Consider the following 22,497-nt stretch of genomic DNA (forward strand, 5'->3'; position numbering starts at 1 on the left):
TTTGTGTACTCATCTCTATATCTGTTTTATGACCGAGGAAAACTAACTTCTCATTACATAAATCATGAATATATAGTAAGTTTGAATTATTGGCATGCAATTATTAGCATTATGAATGGATAGTAGAACTCAGTTTTATTATATTTTCATATAGAATTGATATATTCTGAGAATATTCTAATAACTTCTAATGAAATAACTGACAAACATTCACATGACCATGATTGACACTCATATTTCAGAAATCTCCAACAAATTTCTTTTACCTGATGCTTTGCTGTTTTTATGAGTTATGTTAGTTCCTATTTCAAAGTAAAATTCTTCTTTTCTGTATTTCAGTGGACCAGAAGAAAAACACCATACCAATCGTCCAAAGATCAAGTCTGCCCAAACCTGGGCACTCTGGACTTCGTCCTCCTGGTTACTCTCGATTGCCAGCAGCTAAGCTTATGGCTTTTGGATTTGTCAGAAGTTCAAGTCTGTCATCGGTATCAAGTAACCAGTCCAATGACAGTGTGCATAGTGACCACGGCAAGGCTACAAATCGTAAGCTACAATTTAAACGTTTTTCATATTCTTGAACATGTCTCTGAATTTATTCCTCTTGAAATCTTAAAGGAATCAGAATGGCCACCCTGAGTTTTGATTGAAATGACAAAACATTTAGACTTCTGAAACAGGTAAAGTCAGAAAACATGAGAGTTATTGAAATTAAGCTTAAGTATTTATTGGTATATAAATCTAAAATTTGATTTCCTAGTATCTTATCCCATTCCATATGTTACATTATGTTAGTATTTTGGAGACAGGCATATTTCAGTTAAATATTGTGCAGAATGTTGTAAGTCATTGAAGGTGTTACAAACAGGTTTTGAATGACCCTGCCAGCGACACATCCTTGGAATTCAGACTTGGGCTGAAATTATATTGAATTCCAGCTCCAGTTTCAGGCTGTTACCTATGAAGTGCATTGCTTAACCAAGAAAATAAAATTATGCTGCTAACTGTGCATTACTGAAGGCTTGCAGTTTTCAAATTTATGCACATGCATTCAAGTCTTGAAATCAGAAATATGCCCTTAGATGTCTTGGCAAAAAAAGATAAAATTAAATATAATGTTATAATGTCCAAATTATATTACATCTATTCTGAACTCAAATCAAAAGGAGACAGCTGCAAAAGATAAGCTGACTTTCTGGCATCAATGCAAAGTCAGAAATGCTCTGAATTGATGTAGAAATGGCCATTTAGCTACATTCTAGGAGAAATGCAAACTTAACAAGTGTAAGCAAAGGAATAAATAGTGATAGTGTAGTATTCACACAGCCTTGTTCACAGTGGACATTGTGTCAGTATATTTTTATCTCAAATTTATTAGCGGGAAGAATTAAGTATAATGTTCACAGCTGAGAAATATTGCTGGTAATCAACACACCCATCTAGTCTCAACTTCAACCTTGCTCTCATCACATTGTTAAAGTGCATGAATCACAGATTCACAAGCATCGGCTGCCCAAATATTAATTTCTGGAAATAGTGAGAAACAGAAACAAAGAACTGGTAGTGCCTCCAGTTGAACCTTGTCTTTTCGTATGTTTTCTCCCTAGCCATCAGTCTGTGGTTTTGTATTGCCATGTGCTCTTGTTTGTTTTCATGCCCCATGTGCTCCTGTCCCCGCTCCTGCTCTACTCTGGCCCCTGTATTACTGAGTACTCTGCCTCTCACCCGTTTCTCATTATTACCTGTTTTGCTGCCACTTGTCTCATTGTGCTCCATCTATCATCTGCCTCTGTTTATTGCTCAGTTTATTTTAGTCCTGTGTTTTCATCTGTTTGTTGCCAGATTGTGCCAGTGAATTTTCCTGAGCCTTTCCAGCATTCGTATCTGTACTCTGTCCGTCTGAATATCGACTCTGCCTGTTTCCTTGATTCTGGTTTTTGGATTTCTCTGGATGTTTTGACCTCTGCCTGAACTTTGATGCCAACTTTATTTGCACCTCGGGATTTGTTACTCAATTAATATCACTGTGTGCACAGTACTGGGTCTGTGATTGGATCCCTGCTCCAGCAACCTGACAATACAATCTGGCCGGAATGGATGCAGCAGACCCCGGTCGTTTGAGAGCTGCCCTGGAACAACAGGGAGTGATGCTGTGGAGACACCAGAAACAGCTGGACTCCGTATTTGGGGTAGTGGAGTCGCTTTCTGCAATCTTGTGGCCCAAACTCAGTCACTCCAGCTGTCCCAGAGTGCCCATCAACATTCTGTGCCTGCATCTTCTGCTCTGCTCTCCACGTTCTTGCTTACTCCTCCTGTCCAAGAGCACCATCTGCCCCCTCCAGAAAAGTACTCGGGTGAGCCTGGTACCTGCCACTCTTTTCTTTCCCAGTGCACCCTCATTTTTTGAATTACAACCAACAACCTTTCCAACTGATCGAACCAAGGTGGCCTACATCATCACTCAACTGTCTGATCGGGCAACAGAAGGGGGAACAGCCATTTGGGAGGCAGGCTCATCTTTCTGCATCAGTTTTCAGTTATTTTCTGAGGAGATGAGAGAAGTGTTCAATCACTCCAAACATGGGAGGGAGACTGCCCATGAAATGCTGCGCATGGTGTCAGATTATGCCATAGAGTTCCGGACCCTAGCCACCACCAGTGGCTGGAACTTGGAGGCACAGTACAACACCTGCCTGAATAGCCTCTCTGAAGACATCAAGGATAAGCTGGTCACCCAGGACCTTCCTGCCACCTTTGAAGCCCTGGTAGATTTGGCCATCTGTGTTGATGTTCGCTTTCAGCAGCGCCACAGAGGGAGGGGTAGTAGAGGGTCCCTGGGGGCACGGGGTGAGTTCCAAGCTCCTCGTCAGTCTACATTGCCCTGCCATTTGCCTCCATCTACAATTCCCGTTCCAGACCCTGAAGCTATGAAGGTTGACTGTACCTGCCTGACGCCAACTGAAAGACAAAGGAGAATCAGCACCCATTCCTGTCTGTACTGTGACCAACCAGGACATTTCACCTCCACCTGTCCAGTAAAAGCCAAGCGCTCACCAGTAGAACGAGGAGTACTGGTGAGCGTGACCCCTGCCCGGCCCTCCTCAACACCACTCAATCTCATACCTGCTTCTCCGGAGTGGGGCGTCCAACGGTAGCAGTCTCCATCTTGGTCGGTTCTGGTGCGGAGGGGTGTTTTATCGATTACCCACGCATGTTTTCCAGTCACCATTGATGGCCAACGCCTTGAATGGTCGGAGACTGGCCAACATCACGGCCCTGGTGAGTCTCAGTTTATCTGGCAACCATCATGAACAGTTAGCCCTTTATGTTATTGACTCTCAAGCTCCCATTATCCTGGGCCATCCCTGGTTAGTTAAACACAACCCCATACTGACTGGCTCAGTCACAAGATTGTAAGCTGGAGCCCATTCTGTCACTCCCACTGCCTCCGCTATGCTCAGATCCCCTTGTCTGGAAGCCCAGATCTCCCCCAAGGAATTTCCAGACCTTAGTGCCATCCCTCCTGAATACATGGACCTCAAAGCTGTGTTTAGCAAGTCCCGGGCCACTTCCCTACCGCCCCATCGTCCTATGATTGCACCATTGACCTCTTGCCTGGCACATCTCCAAGGGGCCACCAGTATTCCCTGACCAGAACAAAAAGCCATACATCTTCATGCAGCTTGTTCACCATTCAATAAGATCATAGTTGATCATTCACTTCCGTGCCGTATTCCTGTACACACATATTCCTCCAGTAAATTTCTATCCAACGATCAATCACTATCTGAGCAACTGAGTCTTAACAGGGAGGAGATGGCGGTGCGACGCAGTGCGTGCAGCTGTTCCGAATTGATATCTGTGAAGTAGGATGCTGGACACAATCCTGATTTGATAGAGACAGATGTGAAGCAGCACGGAACATCTGGAGAAACTTCTGAAATGCCTGCTTCACTGCCGCTGCTACTGTGAGATCGAGAACCTCCACAGGGAAGGCCCCAAATCCTCGGCCTTGCCTATTGCCAGGGCCGGGGTCAAAGTGCTCGGCAGAGATGGTGCTCATTGCATTGGTGTCAGAGAGCTGGTCGGAGGCTCGGAGTTTTCAGACTGACTCGGAATCGGACTGTGGTCGGATGCTTCATCGGCAAGTTTGCGGTGCTGGAGGTTCACCGTCTGGGTTAGATGTTGGGAATTTCGAGAGACTTTTACCATGCCCATGGTCTGTTCTTATCAAATTACAGTATTGCTTTGCACTGTTGTAACTATATGTTATAATTATGTGGGTTTTGTCAGTTTTTCAGTCTTGGTTTGTCATGTGTTTCTGTGATATCATTCTGGAAAAACATTGTATGATTTCTTAATGCATGCATTACTAAATGACAATAAAAGAGGACTGTCCTCATAACCTAATCTAACAGACCTCTTGGGTATACAATTCCAATGATTCACCTCCCTCTGGAGGTGACTTCTGGTCTTGACATTTTAGGTAAGAGAAGCATCATTCATGTTTCTACCCTGTCAACCTCAAAAATCTTGTAGGTGTCATTGAGATCATCTCTTATTCTTAAGGTTGTTATAGCTGGGGTGGTAATGGCGACAAGCTCCCACTACCTGTTAAATACCCTGTGGCGTGCGCCTCACGTAGCCTCTGACAACCCAGTTCAGCTCCTCAACTTCATATGTTACCTAGAAAGCCCAGCAGAACTATTTCTACTGGCAGGAGAAGGGGCAAAGGGAGATTACTGGCACCTTAAAACCAGTTGCTTTGGGCAGATGGGGCTCGTCAGCTGTGGGTGGCAGCTCATCTTGGAGAAGGAAAGCTCTGATCTCAAACCTCCACTGCCTTGTGGCTATACCCACTCATGGGGAAGGCTTCAGGAGTAAACCCTGAGGGAAAATTCCAGGGCCAGAAGCTCTTGTTACCATCTGTATTTTTAAATAAATAAATATTTTGCTTTGTATTTGAAATTTAAAAAGAAAAGAAAATGTTGGTACAAGGGATAATATAGTATTCGAGTACCTGTATGTTCTCCTGGAGGTGAAACTGGGGAATGTAGGCTTTTTACTTGAAATTGTTAAATTCAGTTCTGACTTGCAAGTCTATAAGTGCACTAAATTTCTGTTTATCGAGCTTGATTTAAGTGAGCATTTACCACATATTGCTTTTGTAAGAGTTTAAAGATCTTAATTTGTTTATTCCGTAATCACTTTGTGACCAAGTATATAATGCATATTTTCTCTAAGCCAGTATAAACTTCCTAAAAGGATCATCAAAGACTGAACACCATACTCCAAATAAAATCAAATTATAATTGCACTGGCATTTGTTTTAAAGGTGACCCTTGAAGTTCTATCACAGATCTAATAATAAGCAGTGCAGAAGAACTATACATCTATTATGCTGAAGCCAGCACCCATTAGCCCTCCTGATCCCTTTTCCCACCTACTTGCTAGCAGTTAATCTCTTATTTTCTCTGACCCTAAACCGTAGTTCAGCAGCTCCCTGGAGTATATTGAACACCAGGTTTACTGTCCTTAGAATGCACTGCTTCAGGTTTAGTTAGATTAAATTACATCTGCTGGTGTCTGGCTGTTCAGTTAATCTTTAATATTCTTTTACAGTTCATTTTGTGCTGTAGGCAGAAAGCAGGTTAGGTTTACAGAAAGAGACATGAATAAAAAACACATGTGAAACAAATGCTAAATATCTAGAGCAAAATAATAGAAATATAGTATTCAATCATTTTGATAAAAACACTTCTTTCCATTGCAGGGGATCCCAACCTTTTTAATGCCATGAACCAATACTATCAAGCAAGGGGTCTGGTGACCCCAGGTTGGGAAACCCTGCTCTAGGGGATAGCATTTCCCACACTTTTTCATTACTTCTGTGATTATCATGAAATGGTAATCTTACCTTAATGTCATAAGATGGGTGGTTTTAAAATTTTCCAAGTTGCTTACTGACCAGAAATATGATAATCAATCCCAAACCCAATTCTACATGGAGGTAAGTGGGTAAACTGCCAACCCAAAGCCAGCAGGTCCTTTATTCACAAGTTAATCAGGATCCAATAAGACCATCAGACCTCACCTACTTCAATATGGCTGGATGAGAAAGCAGTTTCTACTTAAGCTGATGTGCAGAGTATCATTTGACTGATATGACTCTTCTTGTGACTGATATGTTTTCTTCTCGGCTTTTAAGAAGGGCTATAGAATTCTCTCTAGTCCCACAAAGGAAGGTACCAGCATCCTTCTCTAGTGCCTTCATAACCATATGAGAGCATTTCTGTATCTGCGTTTCTGTAAGGGTTTAGAACAAACGCAAGTGTTCTCTTCTCCTTTAGGCTCCTGTCCACCGTGAAGTTTCTTGTTAAAATATAAATGTGAAAAGAGCACTATGTGCAGCCAAAAGAGACACCTATCACCTCTGCAATTTATCCATGAAACAGATTGTTTAGTTGCTCAAACACTTCAGGAGGTAAGTACGCAATTAGAAATGGATTGGGTGAATCCAGTGCTGCATATTATTTCTATAAAGCTGAAAATGGTTCCCTTCTTAGCCAGCAGGGTGTTTTTAGGGGCTATCCTTTGTCACCCTTTTGATCTTTGGTGGATGCCATTTTTGCTGATCTTTGTGAGGATTGTGTTCATACTGAACAAGCTTGAAACAGAAGATGAAACTCAGCATCCATCTTAATTTTGTATGTTAAGGCTCAACATTTTGGTAATGAGGTAATGAGGAAAAGAGGAAAATGTTCCTGAAGTTAGCTAGGACCAAAGTGAAACTGAGTCAGGTACTAATTGCTTTGTTTCTTGTCACTTTCACTTTTCCAAGGAGCCAGAAGCCGAGAGTTAGAGAGGGAGCTTGTAAAAACAAAGGTCTGATTGATTAGCTTATGGAGGGCACCTTAACTACTAAAAGAAAGGCGAGGTTCAGAGGATTGGCCACTTTGAAGCAGGTACTGGGAGATTAAGCCTGCATAAGAGTGGGGAACTGAGGTTTTGGCTCAAGAGGATTCAATGAGGAGAAGGTAGTTTTTAAACTTTCCTGTTAATCTGAGACCTTTGATTCAGTGTAGATAAAACAGCAGTCAGGATGGTGGAATACTCCTCCTGCAAGATGTAGCAAGTTAGAGAATGTCACCATCTCCCTGATGACTACATCTGTGGGAAGTGCACCCAGCTACAGCTCCCAACGGACCGGGTCAAGGAACTGGAACTGGATATACTCAGGATAATCCAGGGATCTGAGTATCTCATGGATGAGAGTTTTAGTGAGGTGGGAGAGGAATGTTGTGATTATACTATAGGGCCCCCAATAGTCATGGAGAAGAGGAAGAACAGATATGTAGACGGAGTATGGATAAGTGCAGAAAGAATAGAATTGCCATAGTGGGGGATGTTAACTTCCCTAATATTGATTGCAACTTCTGTAATCCAAGCAGCTTAGTGGGACAGCATTTTTTTTTCAGTGCATCTAACAAGAGTTCATGAAACAGTATGTGGAGAGTCCAACTAGGGGAGAGAACATACTGGATCTGTTTTCAGAAATGAGCCAGGTCAGGTTGTGGACTTGACAGTAGGTGAACTTTATTAGAGAATAGTGACTACAACTCATTATAAGATAGTTGAGAGTAAGAACAAAACCAAATCTTGGGGGAAGTTACTAAACTAGGTGAGGGAAATTACGAAGAGATGACTTGGGAGATAAGGGATGTTGATTAGGAGCTGCTGCTATCAGACAGTCCACATCTGACATGTGGGAGATGTTTAAAGACCAGCTGAGCAAAGCTCAGGATCTGCATATGTTCTGGTAAGGAGTATGGATAAGGATGGGAAGGTAAGGAAACCTTGGATGAACCAAGAGGTCCTAAATTTATCCAGAAAGAACTAAAAATCAGACTGGGCCGTGGTGGAATATAAAGATACCAGGAAAGTACTCAAGCAGGTGATTAGGAAGCCCAGAAGGGGCCATGAATTGTCCTTTTGCCAGCCAGGTCAAGGATAATCCAAAAGCATCTTATTCATTTATTAAGAAAAAGTGCATAAATGAGAAGGGAGGATAAATTAGGCAGACTGTGCTTGGAGTCACAGCAAGTAGCTGAAGTACTTTATTTTGGTATTTACTGAAGAGAAGGAATTGGAGGTTGGCTAATGTGCTGGGGAATTTTGAGATGGAGGAGATTGTGTTGAGTCTTAAAAGCAGTAAGGTGGATGCCCAGAGGGCCTGATGGCATGGTAGCTTAGTGGTTAGTGCAATGTTTTATAGCATCAGCGATTGGGGTTCAATTCCCACCACTGAGGAATTTGTATCTTCTCCCCTTGACCGTGTCTTTCCTCTGGGTGCTCCGGTTTCCTCTCGCATTCTGTAAGATGTAGAGGTTGGGGTTAGTAAGGTGGGGGCACGCTGTGGAAGCAGACTGTCCCCAGCACAGTAGCAGCAGTTTGTATCAGCTGCAATATGCACTGCATCAACTCACCAGGACTCCTTAGTCTGCATCTTCCAAACTCAGCCTCTATCAGCGATGGCTGGGCTAGGCCAGGACAAGGGACATAAAAGCTTGGGAATTGTTCTGCCTGGAAGTTGTCTTCCAAGTCACACCACATTCTTACTGGAAATGCGTTGTTGTACCACACCATCACTAGGTCAAGATCCCAGAACCCCTTCCCTGACAGCATTGTGGGTACACCCCTATCTTGAGGATTACAGCAGTTCAAGGCAGCTGCTCAGCATCACCTTCTCGAGGGCAATAGTAGATGGGCCAGTAACTGCAAGCCCACTTCCTTTAAATGAACAAGAAAAAGTTTTTTAAAAAACCTCATGAAACATTACCAAGTATGTAGTTGAACTGATGAAATTATCACAAGACAGTAATTCTGCCAACTCATGTTCTCAGATGCCCAGGAACACATTAGTGTCCATGATGAGTAATGAGATGTGATTATTATCAGAGGTGATTCTGACCTTTGAGAGTTCACTGCAAATTGCCTGGGCAGTCAAATTAGCAAGCAAAACTATGCTGGACATGCAAGTCACACTAGCTCTTTCGAATAACAGTGTACAGGTGGGACAAGTGGAACAATACACTGTCCCAAAGCAAACTAAATACCTTTTTAAAAAGGTAACCTAGGCTTTTGCAGATACAGAGTGAAACATGCAACAGTAGGATGTATTGTAGAGTTATCATTCCACCACAAGGCTGGACATTGTTTTTGCAATAGGAATCCCTGGGAAATACTAGACTGAAGGGATTGGCTAATGAGTACAGATGGTATCCTGAAATAGACTGATAATGAGTAAAAGTTGAAGTTTTGCACCAATTCTCAAGGAAACAAATGTGTCTGCATCTGCACCACTGCATCTTGGGGAATGTGGCTTAGCCACTAAGCCTGACAAAGCAGTTTCTACTGACAGGAGAAGGGGCAAAGGTGGGTTACTAGTGCCTCAAAACCAGTCGCTTGGTGCAGACCGGATTCATCAGCCATGGTTGGCAGCTCATCTAGGAGAAGGAAGACTCTCATCTCAAACCTCAGCTATCTTGTGGCTATACCCACTCATGGGGAAGGCTTCAGGAATAAAGCCCGAGGGGAAAATCCGGAGCTGGAGTCCCTAAAGTAGTCCTATGTTGAATTCAACACTGACTGGCAACTCCAGCAATGCTACTAGTGACAAACTGTATCGGTCTCTGCCACTCCTTTAGGTTCATCAGATGAACCCAAAGTATCCAGGACATCTTCAGGGAGCAGCATCTCAATAAGGCAGCATCCATTATCAAGGACCTCCAGCACCCAAGGCATGTCCTTTTCTCACTGTTACCATCAGGTAGGAGGTACAGGAGCCTGAAGGCACACACTCAGATTCAGGAACAGCTTCTTCCCCTCTGCCATCTGTTACGAGAATACACATAAAATTAAGATGTTTGCTGGCCTGGGTTAGCATCAGTGACATCAGCAGTTGGTCTGCCACCTGCCCTCAGGGGAAGGAGAGATAAGGAACAATGGAGCAGCGTCTGGAGATGTGTAATGAAGGGACGTGGGAGAGAGAGAGAGCTGTCTGGAGCGGCTCCCCCTTTGAAGCCTGAACTGTTTGAAGTGATGGACAGGCAATACCCCAGCAGGGGGATAAAAAGGGACAGGTTCGCTAAGACAGACACACGCCACCCGAGGTAACGAGACCCTGGAAGCGGTGCGCCTCTCGAGTGGGTGAGAAGTACCAGACAACGACCAGGGTGGAAAGGTACGATCAGCGGGAACCCGGTGTATGTCCGCCCTTGCCTGGGTGCCGGGTTCACTGCAGAGGATCGACTGCATCTGGAGGAGGGGTCACAGTCGGTGACCTCAGGTGACATCACCAAGGACCCGCCCAAAAGCTGCTTGTGAACCATCTTGCCGGTCTGTGAGTGAAGCCGTTCTGAATGATCAGTTATTCCTGTTCTATCGCTCTCTTCCCCCACCTTGTCCATCGCCATGGCAACGATTACTGCGAACTGAACTATTAACTGGACTGAACTTCGAGTCATTTTGAAATTTGGTCATTTACCCCTAGACAACGATAGAGCTTGATTGATGCTGTTATCTTAATTCTGTGCACATGTGTGGTTATCATTGTTGAACTGTTGCATTTATTATCCTTTCGATTACTGTGTTGCTTGTTTCTTTAAAAAAACTTTTAGTTCTAGTAATCCAGACTCCAACTGAGTGATCCATTTCTGCTGGTTTGGCAACCCAGTTACAGGGTACGTAACACATCCGATTCCTAAATGGACATTGAATCCTTTGACACTACCTCACATTTTTACTATACAGTATTTCTGTTTTTTGTATGTTTTTTAATCTATTCAATATATGTATACTGTAATTATATTTATTATTAATCATTTTAAATTTATTTTTTCTCTTCTATATTATGTATTGCATTGAACTGCTGCTGCTAAGTTAACAAATTTCAGTCACATGCTGGTGAAAATAAACCTGATTCTGATTCTAATTCTGAATGGAGAAGGGGAGCTTGCTACATGGGCAACAGCTTGCTGTCCATACCGTACTGCCCAGGCATAAGCATCTATTCAGCTAGGATGCAATATCCACGGTCGAACCTGACCGACGGAGGCCCTCACCTTAGGGGATAGCTCAAGCAGCAATGGAGCAGTCTCCATGTTGCTAATGTTAGACCCTTCTGTGGGAAGGTGCTCCTACTGATAAGCGATGCTCATTTGAAATGGATGGACATACAGTATCAAATGAATATTTCAACATACTACAGTTGTAAAGTTCAGAGAGACATTCAGTGATCAAAGACTATCTTACATGTTAGTATTGGATAATAGAAGTTGCTTCTCAAATATTGAATTTGAAGATATCATGGAATGAAATGGCTCAACAATGTGATACATGTCTCCAGCCCCCTGGTATGAACATAGAATTCTCCAACTTCTGGTAATTCCCTCCCCCCCCCTTCCCCTATCCCTATCCCTATTTCACTCTGCCCCCTCCCCTAATTGCCTATCACCTCCCTCATAGTTCCACCTCCTACTACCCATTGTGTTTTCCCCTATTCCTTCTTCACCTTTCCTGCCCATCACCTCCCTGCTTCCCCTCCCTCACCCCTTTATCTTCCCCCTTACTGGTTTTTCACCTGGAACCTACCATCCTTCTCCTTCCCACCCTCCCCCCCCACCTTCTTTATAGGGCCTCTGCCCCTTCCCTCTTCAGTCCTGATGAAGGGTTCCAGCCCGAAACATTGACTGATCGTTTCCACAGATGCTGCCCAACCTGCTGAGTTCCTCCAGCATGTTGTGAGTGTTGCTTTGACCCCAGCATCTGCAGAGTATTTTGTGTTTACAACGTGATATATGCCTGGCTTATTCTTTCTGTAATGGAGTAGCATAGAAAGCTGTCAGGATTCAAAGACAGAATCCTAACAATGCGGGGTGACAGAATTAAAATCAATAGTTTCGATTCCTATGGAGTTACTATGCTTATGTACAATGGACAGTCTCTTGCAGAGTTGTTCATGGCAAGGCAATTGAGGTTAACTCCATTGGAAACCAGAGAACTAAAATTGAGAAAGAATAATTATAAATGAAAGAATAATGAGGGGAAGTATTAATTAATTTAGCAGCACAGGTAGTGCAGCTATATAACAGCTCCAGTCACCCAGATTCAGTCCACCCTCTGGTGCTGTCTGTGTGGAGTTTGCATGTTCTCGATGTGATTGTGTCAGTTTACTTCAGGTGCTCCAATTATCTCTCACACCCCAGAAGATTTGCTGGTTGCTAACTTAATTGTTGCCTGTAAATTATCCCTCATGCAAGTGACTGATATGAGAATTGGCAAGTGTTCATGGGCATGCAAGAGACAATTGAAAATACAGTAAATGGGGGAATAACATTGAGATTGCTCTGGAAGCTTGCATGGAGTCAAAGGGTTGAATGGCCTCCTACATTGAAAGGAAATACAATATATTAAAATGGACAAATCATCAGGTCCAGATGAAATGCATCTCAAACTGTTTATAAACAAGCAAGAGAGGAAAGCACGAAGGATCAAAGTAAATCTCTCATTTTCCCCTGGCTACAGCACTGGTGCCAGAGGATTGGAGGATAGCTGATATACCATCTATTTATCAAAGTGAGAAAGGGATAAACCAAGTAAGTGCAGACTGGATATTTTGAGTAAATTATTGAACTCAGTTCTAAGAGAGTGTGTTAATGAAGGCACTGATGAATCAAGATCATTCAGCATGCATTTGTTAGGGGATAGATGTGATTGAATTTTTGGTTTCAGAAGATGGCATTGATGGGAGCAATATGTTTGATGTAGACTATGTATATTTCATCAAAGATTTTGTAGATATCTCATATGGCAAGCAGATCAAAAGGGATAAAACCCCAAGGGATCTAAGGAAGAGCGACAATTTAAATCTAAAATTCTCTGTGGCAGGAAGTAATGGTTGGTGGTGTATTTTTGTTACTGCAGAGCAGTTACCAGTAGAATTTCACAACATTCATTACTTATTCCTTGCTCTTGTAATATATTTTTAGTGATTTAGACAAATACAAAGGATGTGATAAAGTTTTCAAATGATACAGAAAAACACTGAATATGAGAGGAGAGGAAAGCTTTAATCTGGTTGGTAGGACAGAAATGTGCCAAGTGAAGTAATTTCATTGAGTCATACAGAAAGGGAAGTGATTATATAATAAATGAGAGGGAGGACAACAAATGGTGAGGAGAAACAGGTTAACTTAGTTTATTCATCAGTTAATAATGATAGCAGGGCAGATGAGTAAGGGTGTTACAAAGGTAGTCAGGATATTTTTGTTAACCAAATCATAGCATACAAGAGTATGCTAGTATTGTATATACTATAGGTATGGCATGCAGTTTAGTAAAGAATTGATTGCATTAGAGAAGTGCAGAAGGCACTTGTTGCCAAGACTGGAACATTTTAGTATTGAGGGAAGCTTGTACAAGCTAGGGTTGTTTTCTTTGGAATGAGTGTTTGAAAACTTTGGATTTGCACCTAATTCCAACATCTTTTCTGGAATACAATTCTTAAAAAGTAATAATCATTCAGTGAGCATGTAAAGTTGTATATTCAGAGATTGAACAGATGCTTAGAATGGGGCCTGAAGGTTGTGTTGTCAAACAACCTTTTTGAATCACAGAGATAAAAGTAACTGCAGATGCTAGAATTCTGAAGTAAAACACAATACTAGAAGCTCCTAATAGGTCAGGCAGCATCCATGGAAAGAGAAATAGAGGTTATGTCCATCAGTTCTGAGGTGTCTCCTACTTAAAATGTTACTTTCATTTTTCTATCCATAGATGCTATCTGACCTGGTGTTTCCAGCACTGTTTTTACTTCCTGAATCATTATTCTAAAAGTTTGGAAGTTGGAAATATAGATGGTTGACACTTGCATTCTATTTCACTTCAAGATAACTTGTAAGGTCATCTAGTGGATTTGGGTTAATTGGCACATATCAGGACCAGTACCTTTTGGCCCAATTAGCTGAAGTTTCATGGAAATAGTTAAGTTAATTTATCAGGTTTCAGTGGGACTCAAGTGCAGACCAATGAATACTTTTTCACCAGGATTTATTAGGGAGCACCAAGGCAATAGTCTTTCAAAAACATCAGGCAGGCACAAATCCAAAACGGCAGGCAGAGGTCTTACCAGGAAAGGCAGTCAGGCGAGGGCAGACAATCCAGAATGCACAGGCAAAAATCAGGTCCAAGAATGGGCAAAATCCAAAACACAAAATCAGGCAAAATCAGTTGGCAGAAGTCACAATAACAGACTAGAACAACACAGGTCAGAACTGGGACAAACTGGCAGAGAATACCTGTCTGTCTGCATCTTGTTTTACAGCAGTTGGCATCCAGCTTAATGGTGCATTACCACCACCCTCTGCTCCAGAATGTGCACTAGACATACATTCTAAATACACACACACTTACTTCACCCTCCCATCTTTGACCATCCTAGTATCCTATTCCTGTTATTCGTCATATTCTATAAAAAACCCCTGTACCCCTTAAAAACGCTAAAATTACCTAGACTTGTGCTCTCTCACCCATGCCCAGCAACCCTTTTAATGTGAATTCCTGCATCCCCAACTCCCTTAATTTATTTCTCATCATCTCTCTGTATCCCATACTTCCTGCAACACAAAACTACATGTTCTACTGACTCCTCTTCCTGACATTCCTCACACAATCCTGTCTGGTGTTTCCCTATCATTTTCAATGTTTTGTTTAATGCACAATGCCCCAGCCTTAACCTAGTCCACACAAATTCCTCTCTTCTGTTTCCATTACCTACCCTAGTAACTGCAACACTCTTTTGTATTTGATATAAATGCCTCCCTTTCCCACCTTTGCCACATTTGGTTGACTTTTTCCCCAGATTACACACTTAACCTCTGCTTTACTGATACTAATGTGCATTTCCACATTTTCTTTCTTTAACGCCCTCTTTGCCAACTCATCCACCCTCTCATTCCCCTTCTCATTCCCCTTCACCCCTACATGTGCTGGAACCCCTAGAAATTTTACCTGACCTCCCTGATTTGCAATTCTTGTAACTAACTGAAGGACTTCATAAAGTACATCTTGCCAACTGTTTGTGTGAAAAGACCTTAAACTTGCTAGGACTGAGGATGAATCTGAACATATCAATGCTTTGGCTTGTCTGGCTTTCTGCACCCATTGCAATGCAACCAACACCGCCAGCATCTCCACTGTAAACACCCCTAACTTATTAGATGTTCTTCTGCTGATTCCAATTTCTTTTGCTGCTATTACCACCCCAAACCCTGTCACTCCTGTTTCAGGTTCTTTCGCACCATCCGCATAAATGTGAGTATAATCACTATACTTTTCCATCACATGACAGTTAAATGCATTTACCAAATCTGTTTTATATCTTTTTTTCCTTTTTACCTCCAACAAATGCCAGTCTATGTCAGGCCATACAAGCTTCCATGGAGCTACAACCAGATAAACTACTGAAGGACTTATCCTCAGATCAAATACTCCACATTCTTTCACGATATCATTCCCTACCCGACTAAAGGTATCCCTCTGAAACCTCCCATTTTCCCAGCACTCCTGCAACACTCCTTTTGCAGGGTGAGAATCATTGTGCCCCTGCAAGTTAGCCCAGTAGTTTGCCATCAGTTGTATCCTTCTTAGTTCCAAAGGCATTATTCCCATTTCTACCTGTAGGGCTGACACTGGTGACGTTTTAAAAGCCCCACTGCACACTCTCAAGGCCTGAGCCTGAATCACATCCAGTTTCCTTATAAGAGACCTAGCTGCTGATCCATATACTATATTTCCATAATCCAATACAGATCTTACTAAAGCCACATACATTCTCTTCAAAGCTGAACAACTTGCTCCTCATTCCCTACCAGTCAAACATCTCATCACATTTATTACTTTCTTACATTTCTCAACTTTCCTGATATGGTCTGCCCATGTTAATCGTGAATCAAATATAACTCCCAGAAATTTAAATGATGCAACCCTTTCTAATTCAACCCCATACATCCTTAACTTCTTCCCTACCTCAACCCTTTTCCTGGTAAAAAAAAAATAGTGAGTTTTGTCTACTGAAAATCTACATCCCCAATCATAACCCCACTCCACCACTTCATCAATTGCTTCTTGTAGTTTCCTGATTATATGGTCCATGTTCCTGCCTCTTTTCCACAAGGCCCCATTGTCCGCAAACAGTGACCTACCTATATCCACTGGTACCTTTGTGAAGACATCATTGATCATAATGATGAAAAGTAACAGGCTAATCACACTACCTGGAGGTGTGCCATTTTCCACTATGTACTGTTTTGATAATTCTGATCCAATCCAAACTTGAATTTTTCTACCAAACAAAAAAATCTTTAATCCAATTAAAAACTCTCCCACCAACCCCCATCTTGTGCAGTTTAATTAATAATCCTTCCTTCCACATCATATCATAGGCTTTTTCAATGTCAAAGAACACTGCCACTACTGATTCTCTATTTGCCTGGGCCTTCCTTATTTCAGTCTCTAACATAATCACTGAGTCCATGGAATTCCTTCCCTTTCTAAAACCACTCTGATAACTTGCCAGCATTCCCCTTTTCTCAAGCTCATATGATAACATTTCTGTTATCATCCTTTCCATTATCTTACATATACTTGATGTTAATGCAATTGGTCTGTAGCTAGTGGGTTTTGACAGATCCTTGCCAGGCTTCCTTATTGGAATTACTACTGCTTCTTTCCATGCACTTGGTAATCTTCCCTCCTCCCACACTGTTATAAAAATGCAGCAACTTCAAGAGCACTCCTTCTCCTAGATTTTTTAGCATCACAGAGCATATCAGATCTTTCCCTGGGGAGGTTGGTCTCAATCTCTTTATTGCTCTCACCATCTCTGCTAATGTAAATGGATCATCAATTATATCATCTGTTCCTTCCCTCCTGCTTAACACACCTGGGTGTTGGCTCATTATTCTTTCCCTTCTTCTTCAGACAAATTTTCTGAACTGTGTATCAGTACAAATGACTTGGCCATGACCTCAGCCTTATCCCTACTGGAGACTGCAGTTTCCTCCTCAGATATCATTACTGCATATTCCTATTCCCTTCTATCTCCTCCCATCCTCTTAATCATTCCCCATATCTCTCCCACAGGTGTTGTTCTTCCTACCTTGTCAGAAAAACTCCTCCAACTGGCAGAGAATGCTAGTCAAGGCAGGGTTTAAATGAACAGGGTAATGAGTGAAAATTAGAAACAGGTGGGTGCAAATGAGGAGACAAGCAGGTAATTGGAGGAAGTCCAAAAAAGAAAGGGGCTGGGCCAGGACCCACATGGCCAGGTGAAAGAAAACAGAAATTAAAGACTGTTGTGATCCAGAGCTACCAACAGAGACCCTTCGACCCAGTGTTCAGGCCGGATCCTTAACATAACAGTTAAAAAGGTTAAAAAATTACAAGCTACCATTTATCTGAGTAGTAAATTATGTATATAAATGAAATACAGAACAAATTAAAACACCACCAATACTACTAGAGTACTATAAAACTGTATTAGTTCCTAATAGTTATTGACAGAGGACTTCATTAAGTGTACGCTGCCCTGCTCTTTTGATTGACTATAAATGAACAAAATCAGCGCAGACACCTGGTGCAGATAATGGATTTCCTTCATACACTGCTTTCAATGATTTCATCATCCAAATCTTTATTTTCATTGTAACGTTCAAGATGATTGTCGATGACTTCATATTCTTCATAGTTCCTACCTAACTGTTGAAGTAGTGAAATCATTTCATTTCATTCCCAGTCATTTCTAGCATCTCTAAGCCTGACTGCCTGAAACTGCAGTCAGCAAAACAGTTCGGAATTGCCTTACTGCTTATTCCTCATCAACAATCAGTGACAAAAGTCACTTTTTTTTTAACAAGAACACATGCAACTGATGCTATTTAAAAAATATTCACTCTTAAGCACGGTATAGTGTCTAACAGCCACCCAAATGAATGCAACTGATGCTAGTTAGAAACTGTTCAACAGTCTCTTGTCCCAATTAAGTGGAATAGTGTCCAAAATAAATAAAGTAAATCCTGGCAATTTTCTGGATTAGATTTTGTTCTTTAAAAGTTATTGCCCCAAAGAAGTGGCTACCCCATTAACCAATAGTCTAATTAACCAGAACCCATCATATATATTTTCAGCTCAAGTATATGTTGTATAACGTTTTATCTTGTAATTTTAAGTTTATGACTTCATCTGAATTCATAATCTTAGATAACCTCGATTATACTTCTACATATACGTATATCCTAAATGTAATGTTGGTAGAAGTTAAATATTAAGACTTGAACTGGGAATAGAAAATAGTGAATGCTGTTTATCAGATTTGGCAGTTGATAACAGAATCCACATATCACAGATGTAAGGACATAAAACTAATGGAACTCACTATTTTACAGCATGTTCTGGATGTAGGGACTTTGTTTAATTTCTACAGATTCCTCAGTCCCCTAGTTTGCATATTCATAGTTCCATAAAACATTTGTTTACATGATTTGCCACAAGGTCTGCTTAGCTTTCGAGTTTTGAGATTCTAGCTCCACTAACAATAATTATAGTTTTGAAGCATTCCAATGGTGAATTGAAATGAAATGCAGAAGTATATTATTTATATTACTATCTCAAGAAGTCTAATTTTAATTTACTTTATTCATTTGCATTAGTTGCAGGTTGGGTTGAATGGTTTAAACACAAGAACAACTTTGCAATTACTGTATATAACACATACTATATAGAAAAATATCCCAGAGTACATCACAAGTCTATGGTCAGAGATAAAGGGATGTTGTTCAAAATATTAGATGGTGTGGTCAATGAGTTGAGTTTATGGAGAAGCAGGTGAAGATATAGAGATGTTCAGTGGAGACACTCCAGAATTTAGAGAAACCAAGCATGAGAGAGTGAGTGAAGACAGAGAATGGTGAGCTCCTAGTGCAATAATTTTCAATAGCCTCCTAATCTGGAAGGTATATCTGCAGGGTTTACCTAATATTGTTTCTTTTCAACTTATTTAGCACAACCAGCACTTATTGTACAAAGTCCAACAAGTTTTCTATTGCGAACATTTTTCAAGGTCAGTTAAGGAAGAAATTCACATTACAAATTAAACATTCCTCTTGGTGGAAAAGTGAACACTATGATTTTTGTTTTCACATCAGTCACTGCATAAATATAATGCACCAGAACTGGAAACAACTTGTAGTTGCATTTGATGCTTTCCAGCTTAGTGAGACAAATGACCATTCCTTTAAATTACCCACTAGTTGTTTTAATGAGCTTACTGCTAATGTGTTGCAAATAAATGTCTCAGATTTTGAACTTTCTGATTGATTAAGTTTTTAACCAACTGCGATGGACATTGACTAAATCCTAAATTTTGTCTTTAGCACTTTGAGTGGTCACCCATCTCTCACGTGAGCACAATTTTTTCAATGAGTTGTAAACTTAACTTGTTCAGCACCCATGTCTTCCTTTCTTCAAAGGTGCTGAGATTTATCACTTCCACCGTCCTGAAATGAAAACATTTCCTGTTCTTATTTTTGCTTGGAATGAAATTAGATGCTGGAAATCTGAAGTAAAAATAGGAGATGTGACAAACATTGATCGGCAGAAACAGAGTTAGTATCTGTTGAAGGGTCTTTAACCTGAAATGTTAACTCTGTTTCTCTTCCCACAGATGCTGCCCAGAATTGCTGAGAGTTTCCAGTATTGTCTGTTTTTATACTTATTATTCTATTGTTATTAGCAGCTGACATTGTTTCCTTAATAATTAGGTTCTTCTTTTGTTAAAAAACCTGGAAAGCTCTGTGACATGTCTGCAGGGTAGCAATGTCCTTTACCTAGCATGGTGGAAGTTGCTTGTGTATGCTTTCTTTAACGTGGGATAGTGGTTGCACAACATGAGATACTTCACTTTGAGTATTCGTTCCCACTTCTGCTCTTTGTCCTCTTCCTGCCTTCCCTATGGTTCCTTTCTTTCAGCCCTTATGTCCCACTCTCTCCCCACGTTCCTGGTTGTGGTCCACCTGCTCACATTCACCTGAGCCTGATTCTGCTTGTCTTTATTCCATCCAAGCACCATCTGCACTCCTGGCCACAGTCCAAACATGACCAGCTGCACATTTGATCCTGAGTATGCCTGTGGTACATTCTGGATCAGACAGTATCTGTGGAAAGAGAAACAGAATTAACATGTAAAGTAGAAGACAACATTTTCTGGTTTTGTTTCTTCTTGGAAGAAACTTGAACTCTTGATCAAACCTTGATGGCCCTCTGGGGTAAAGAATTTTCAAAAATTCATTACACTCTGAACTATCTCCTCATTTCTTCTGAGGAAGCATCAAGCAGGTTAGGCAAAGTACATCAGTGGATGCTGTGTACTTGGATTTTCTGAAGGCCTGTGACAAAGTGCCGCTCATGAGACTGCTTAGCAAGATTATTACAGGAATTGTACTACAGGAAAGATACTAGCATGGAAGGAGCATTGGCTAATTGACAGGCAAAGAGTGGGAATAAAGGGAGCATTTACTGATTGGCTGCCGATGACAATTGGTGTTCCGCGGGGGTTGGTGTTGGGATTGCTTCTTTTTACATTGTATGTCAGTGATTTGGGTGATGGAGCTGATGACTTTGTGGTCAAATTTGCAGACAATATGAAGATAGGTGGAGGAGCAGCTGGTGTCCATGAATCAAGAAGGCTGCAGAAGGACTTAAACAGATTAGAAGATGGTATTCCATCTGCCATATCATTGTCCAGAGTCAGGAAGTATATGGTCATGTACTTTGGTAGAAAGAATAAAAGTGTAGATTGTTTTCTAAACGGAGAGAAAACTCAAAAAACTAAGGTGCAAAGCAACTTGGGAATCCTTGTGCAGAATTCCCTGAAGGTTAACTTGCAGGTTGAGTTTGTGGTGAGGAAGGAAATTACAATATTAGCATTCATTTTGAAAGGACTAGGATATGAAAACAAGGGTGTAATGCTGAGGCTTTACAAGGCACTGGCGAGGCCTTACTTGGAGTATTGTGAACAGTTTTGGGCTTCTTATCTAAGAAAGTGCCAAGAACAACCATGGTCATAGAAGGACCATGATCGTCTATATCGTACGGCACATTACAAAATGAACAAACTAAGGAAAGATATGCTGACATTGGAGACATTTCAAAGGAGGTTCACAGAAATAACTCTGGAACTGAAAGGCTTATGATCTGAGGAGTGTTTGATAGCTCTGAGCCTGTACTCTGGAATTCAGAAGAATGAGCGGGGGATCTCATTGAAACCTATTGAATGCTGAAAGACCTCAATAGAGTGGAAGTCGAGAGGATATTTCCTATAGTTGGGGAGTCTAAGAGCAGAGGTCACAACCTCAGAATAGAGGGACGCCCATTTAGAATGGAGAGGAAGACGAATTTCTTTAGCCAGAGGGTGGTGAATATGTGGAATTTGTTGACACAGGCCGCTGTGGAGGCCAGGTCATTGGGTGTATTTAAGGTGGAGGTTGATAAGTTATTGATTAGTCAAGGCATGAAAGGTTACAGGGAAAAGGCAGGACAATGAAGTTGGGAAGGAAATGGATCAGCGATGGGCTGAATGGCCTAATTCTGTTCCTATGTGTTATGGTCTTACACCACCTTCCCCTTGCATGCCACACTGACCTCTGGTTCTGGGCTCATCAGTGAGGGAATCATCCTCCCTCGACCCAACCTATAAAGCTCTGAAGGAATTCTGTGAGTTTCGATGAGACTTCCTCTCGTTCTTCTACAATCTGGATAATATAGGCTTGATCTGTTCAGTGTATTCCTATTTAGCAATACTGACATCCCTGGAACCAGTCCACGGAATCTTCACTGCACTCTCTCCTTTCCCTTGTTAATAGAAGCAAACTGTACTCAGTCCCTCAAGTAACACACATAAAAGTTGCTGGTGAACGCAGCAGGCCAGGCAGCATCTGTAGGAAGAGGTGCAGTCGACGTTTCAGGCCAAGACCCTTCGTCAGGAGTCCCTCAAGTATTGTTTGTTCTTGCTAAGGCCCTATCCAATGTAGTAAGACTTTCTACTTCATCTGCCATATTCAAATCCTCCAGTAATAAACCTGCTCTATGTCTTCCTGCTCACTTATTTACTTGCATCTAGGCGTCCAGCGACTTGTAGTTGCACTCAGCTTCCCTGGGACATTGGAGAGTGGTGGAAGCTGAATTGCTGATAGCATTTAAGAGGTGTCCAGCTGAGCACTTGAATCACCTAGTCATTGAAGACAATAGACTATGTTCTAGAAGATGGGATTAATACAGATGGGTGCCCAGTGATTAATATGGATTTATTGGGTCAATTTCAGGCAGTCCTTGTGGTCCTTTTTCTTTAGCTGTTTTAATTTCATCCTCATCTATCAATCAGGT

At 41.5% G+C, this 22,497-nt stretch overlaps 1 protein-coding gene across 5 annotated transcripts in view; it reads left to right on the forward strand.

The window, feature by feature from the left end:
• Window positions 1–22,497, forward strand: part of LOC134349645 (microtubule-associated tumor suppressor candidate 2-like) — a 452,095-nt gene that overhangs the window by 225,560 nt on the left and 204,038 nt on the right. For all 5 annotated transcript variants that reach the window (XM_063054258.1, XM_063054261.1, XM_063054262.1 and 2 more), the window contains one exon: window positions 340–546. In XM_063054258.1, the coding sequence (XP_062910328.1) occupies window positions 340–546 (207 nt within the window). The remainder of the gene's footprint in view (window positions 1–339; window positions 547–22,497) is intronic.

Source organism: Mobula hypostoma, chromosome 7 (assembly GCF_963921235.1).
Source record: "Mobula hypostoma chromosome 7, sMobHyp1.1, whole genome shotgun sequence".
Lineage (NCBI taxonomy): Eukaryota > Metazoa > Chordata > Chondrichthyes > Myliobatiformes > Myliobatidae > Mobula > Mobula hypostoma.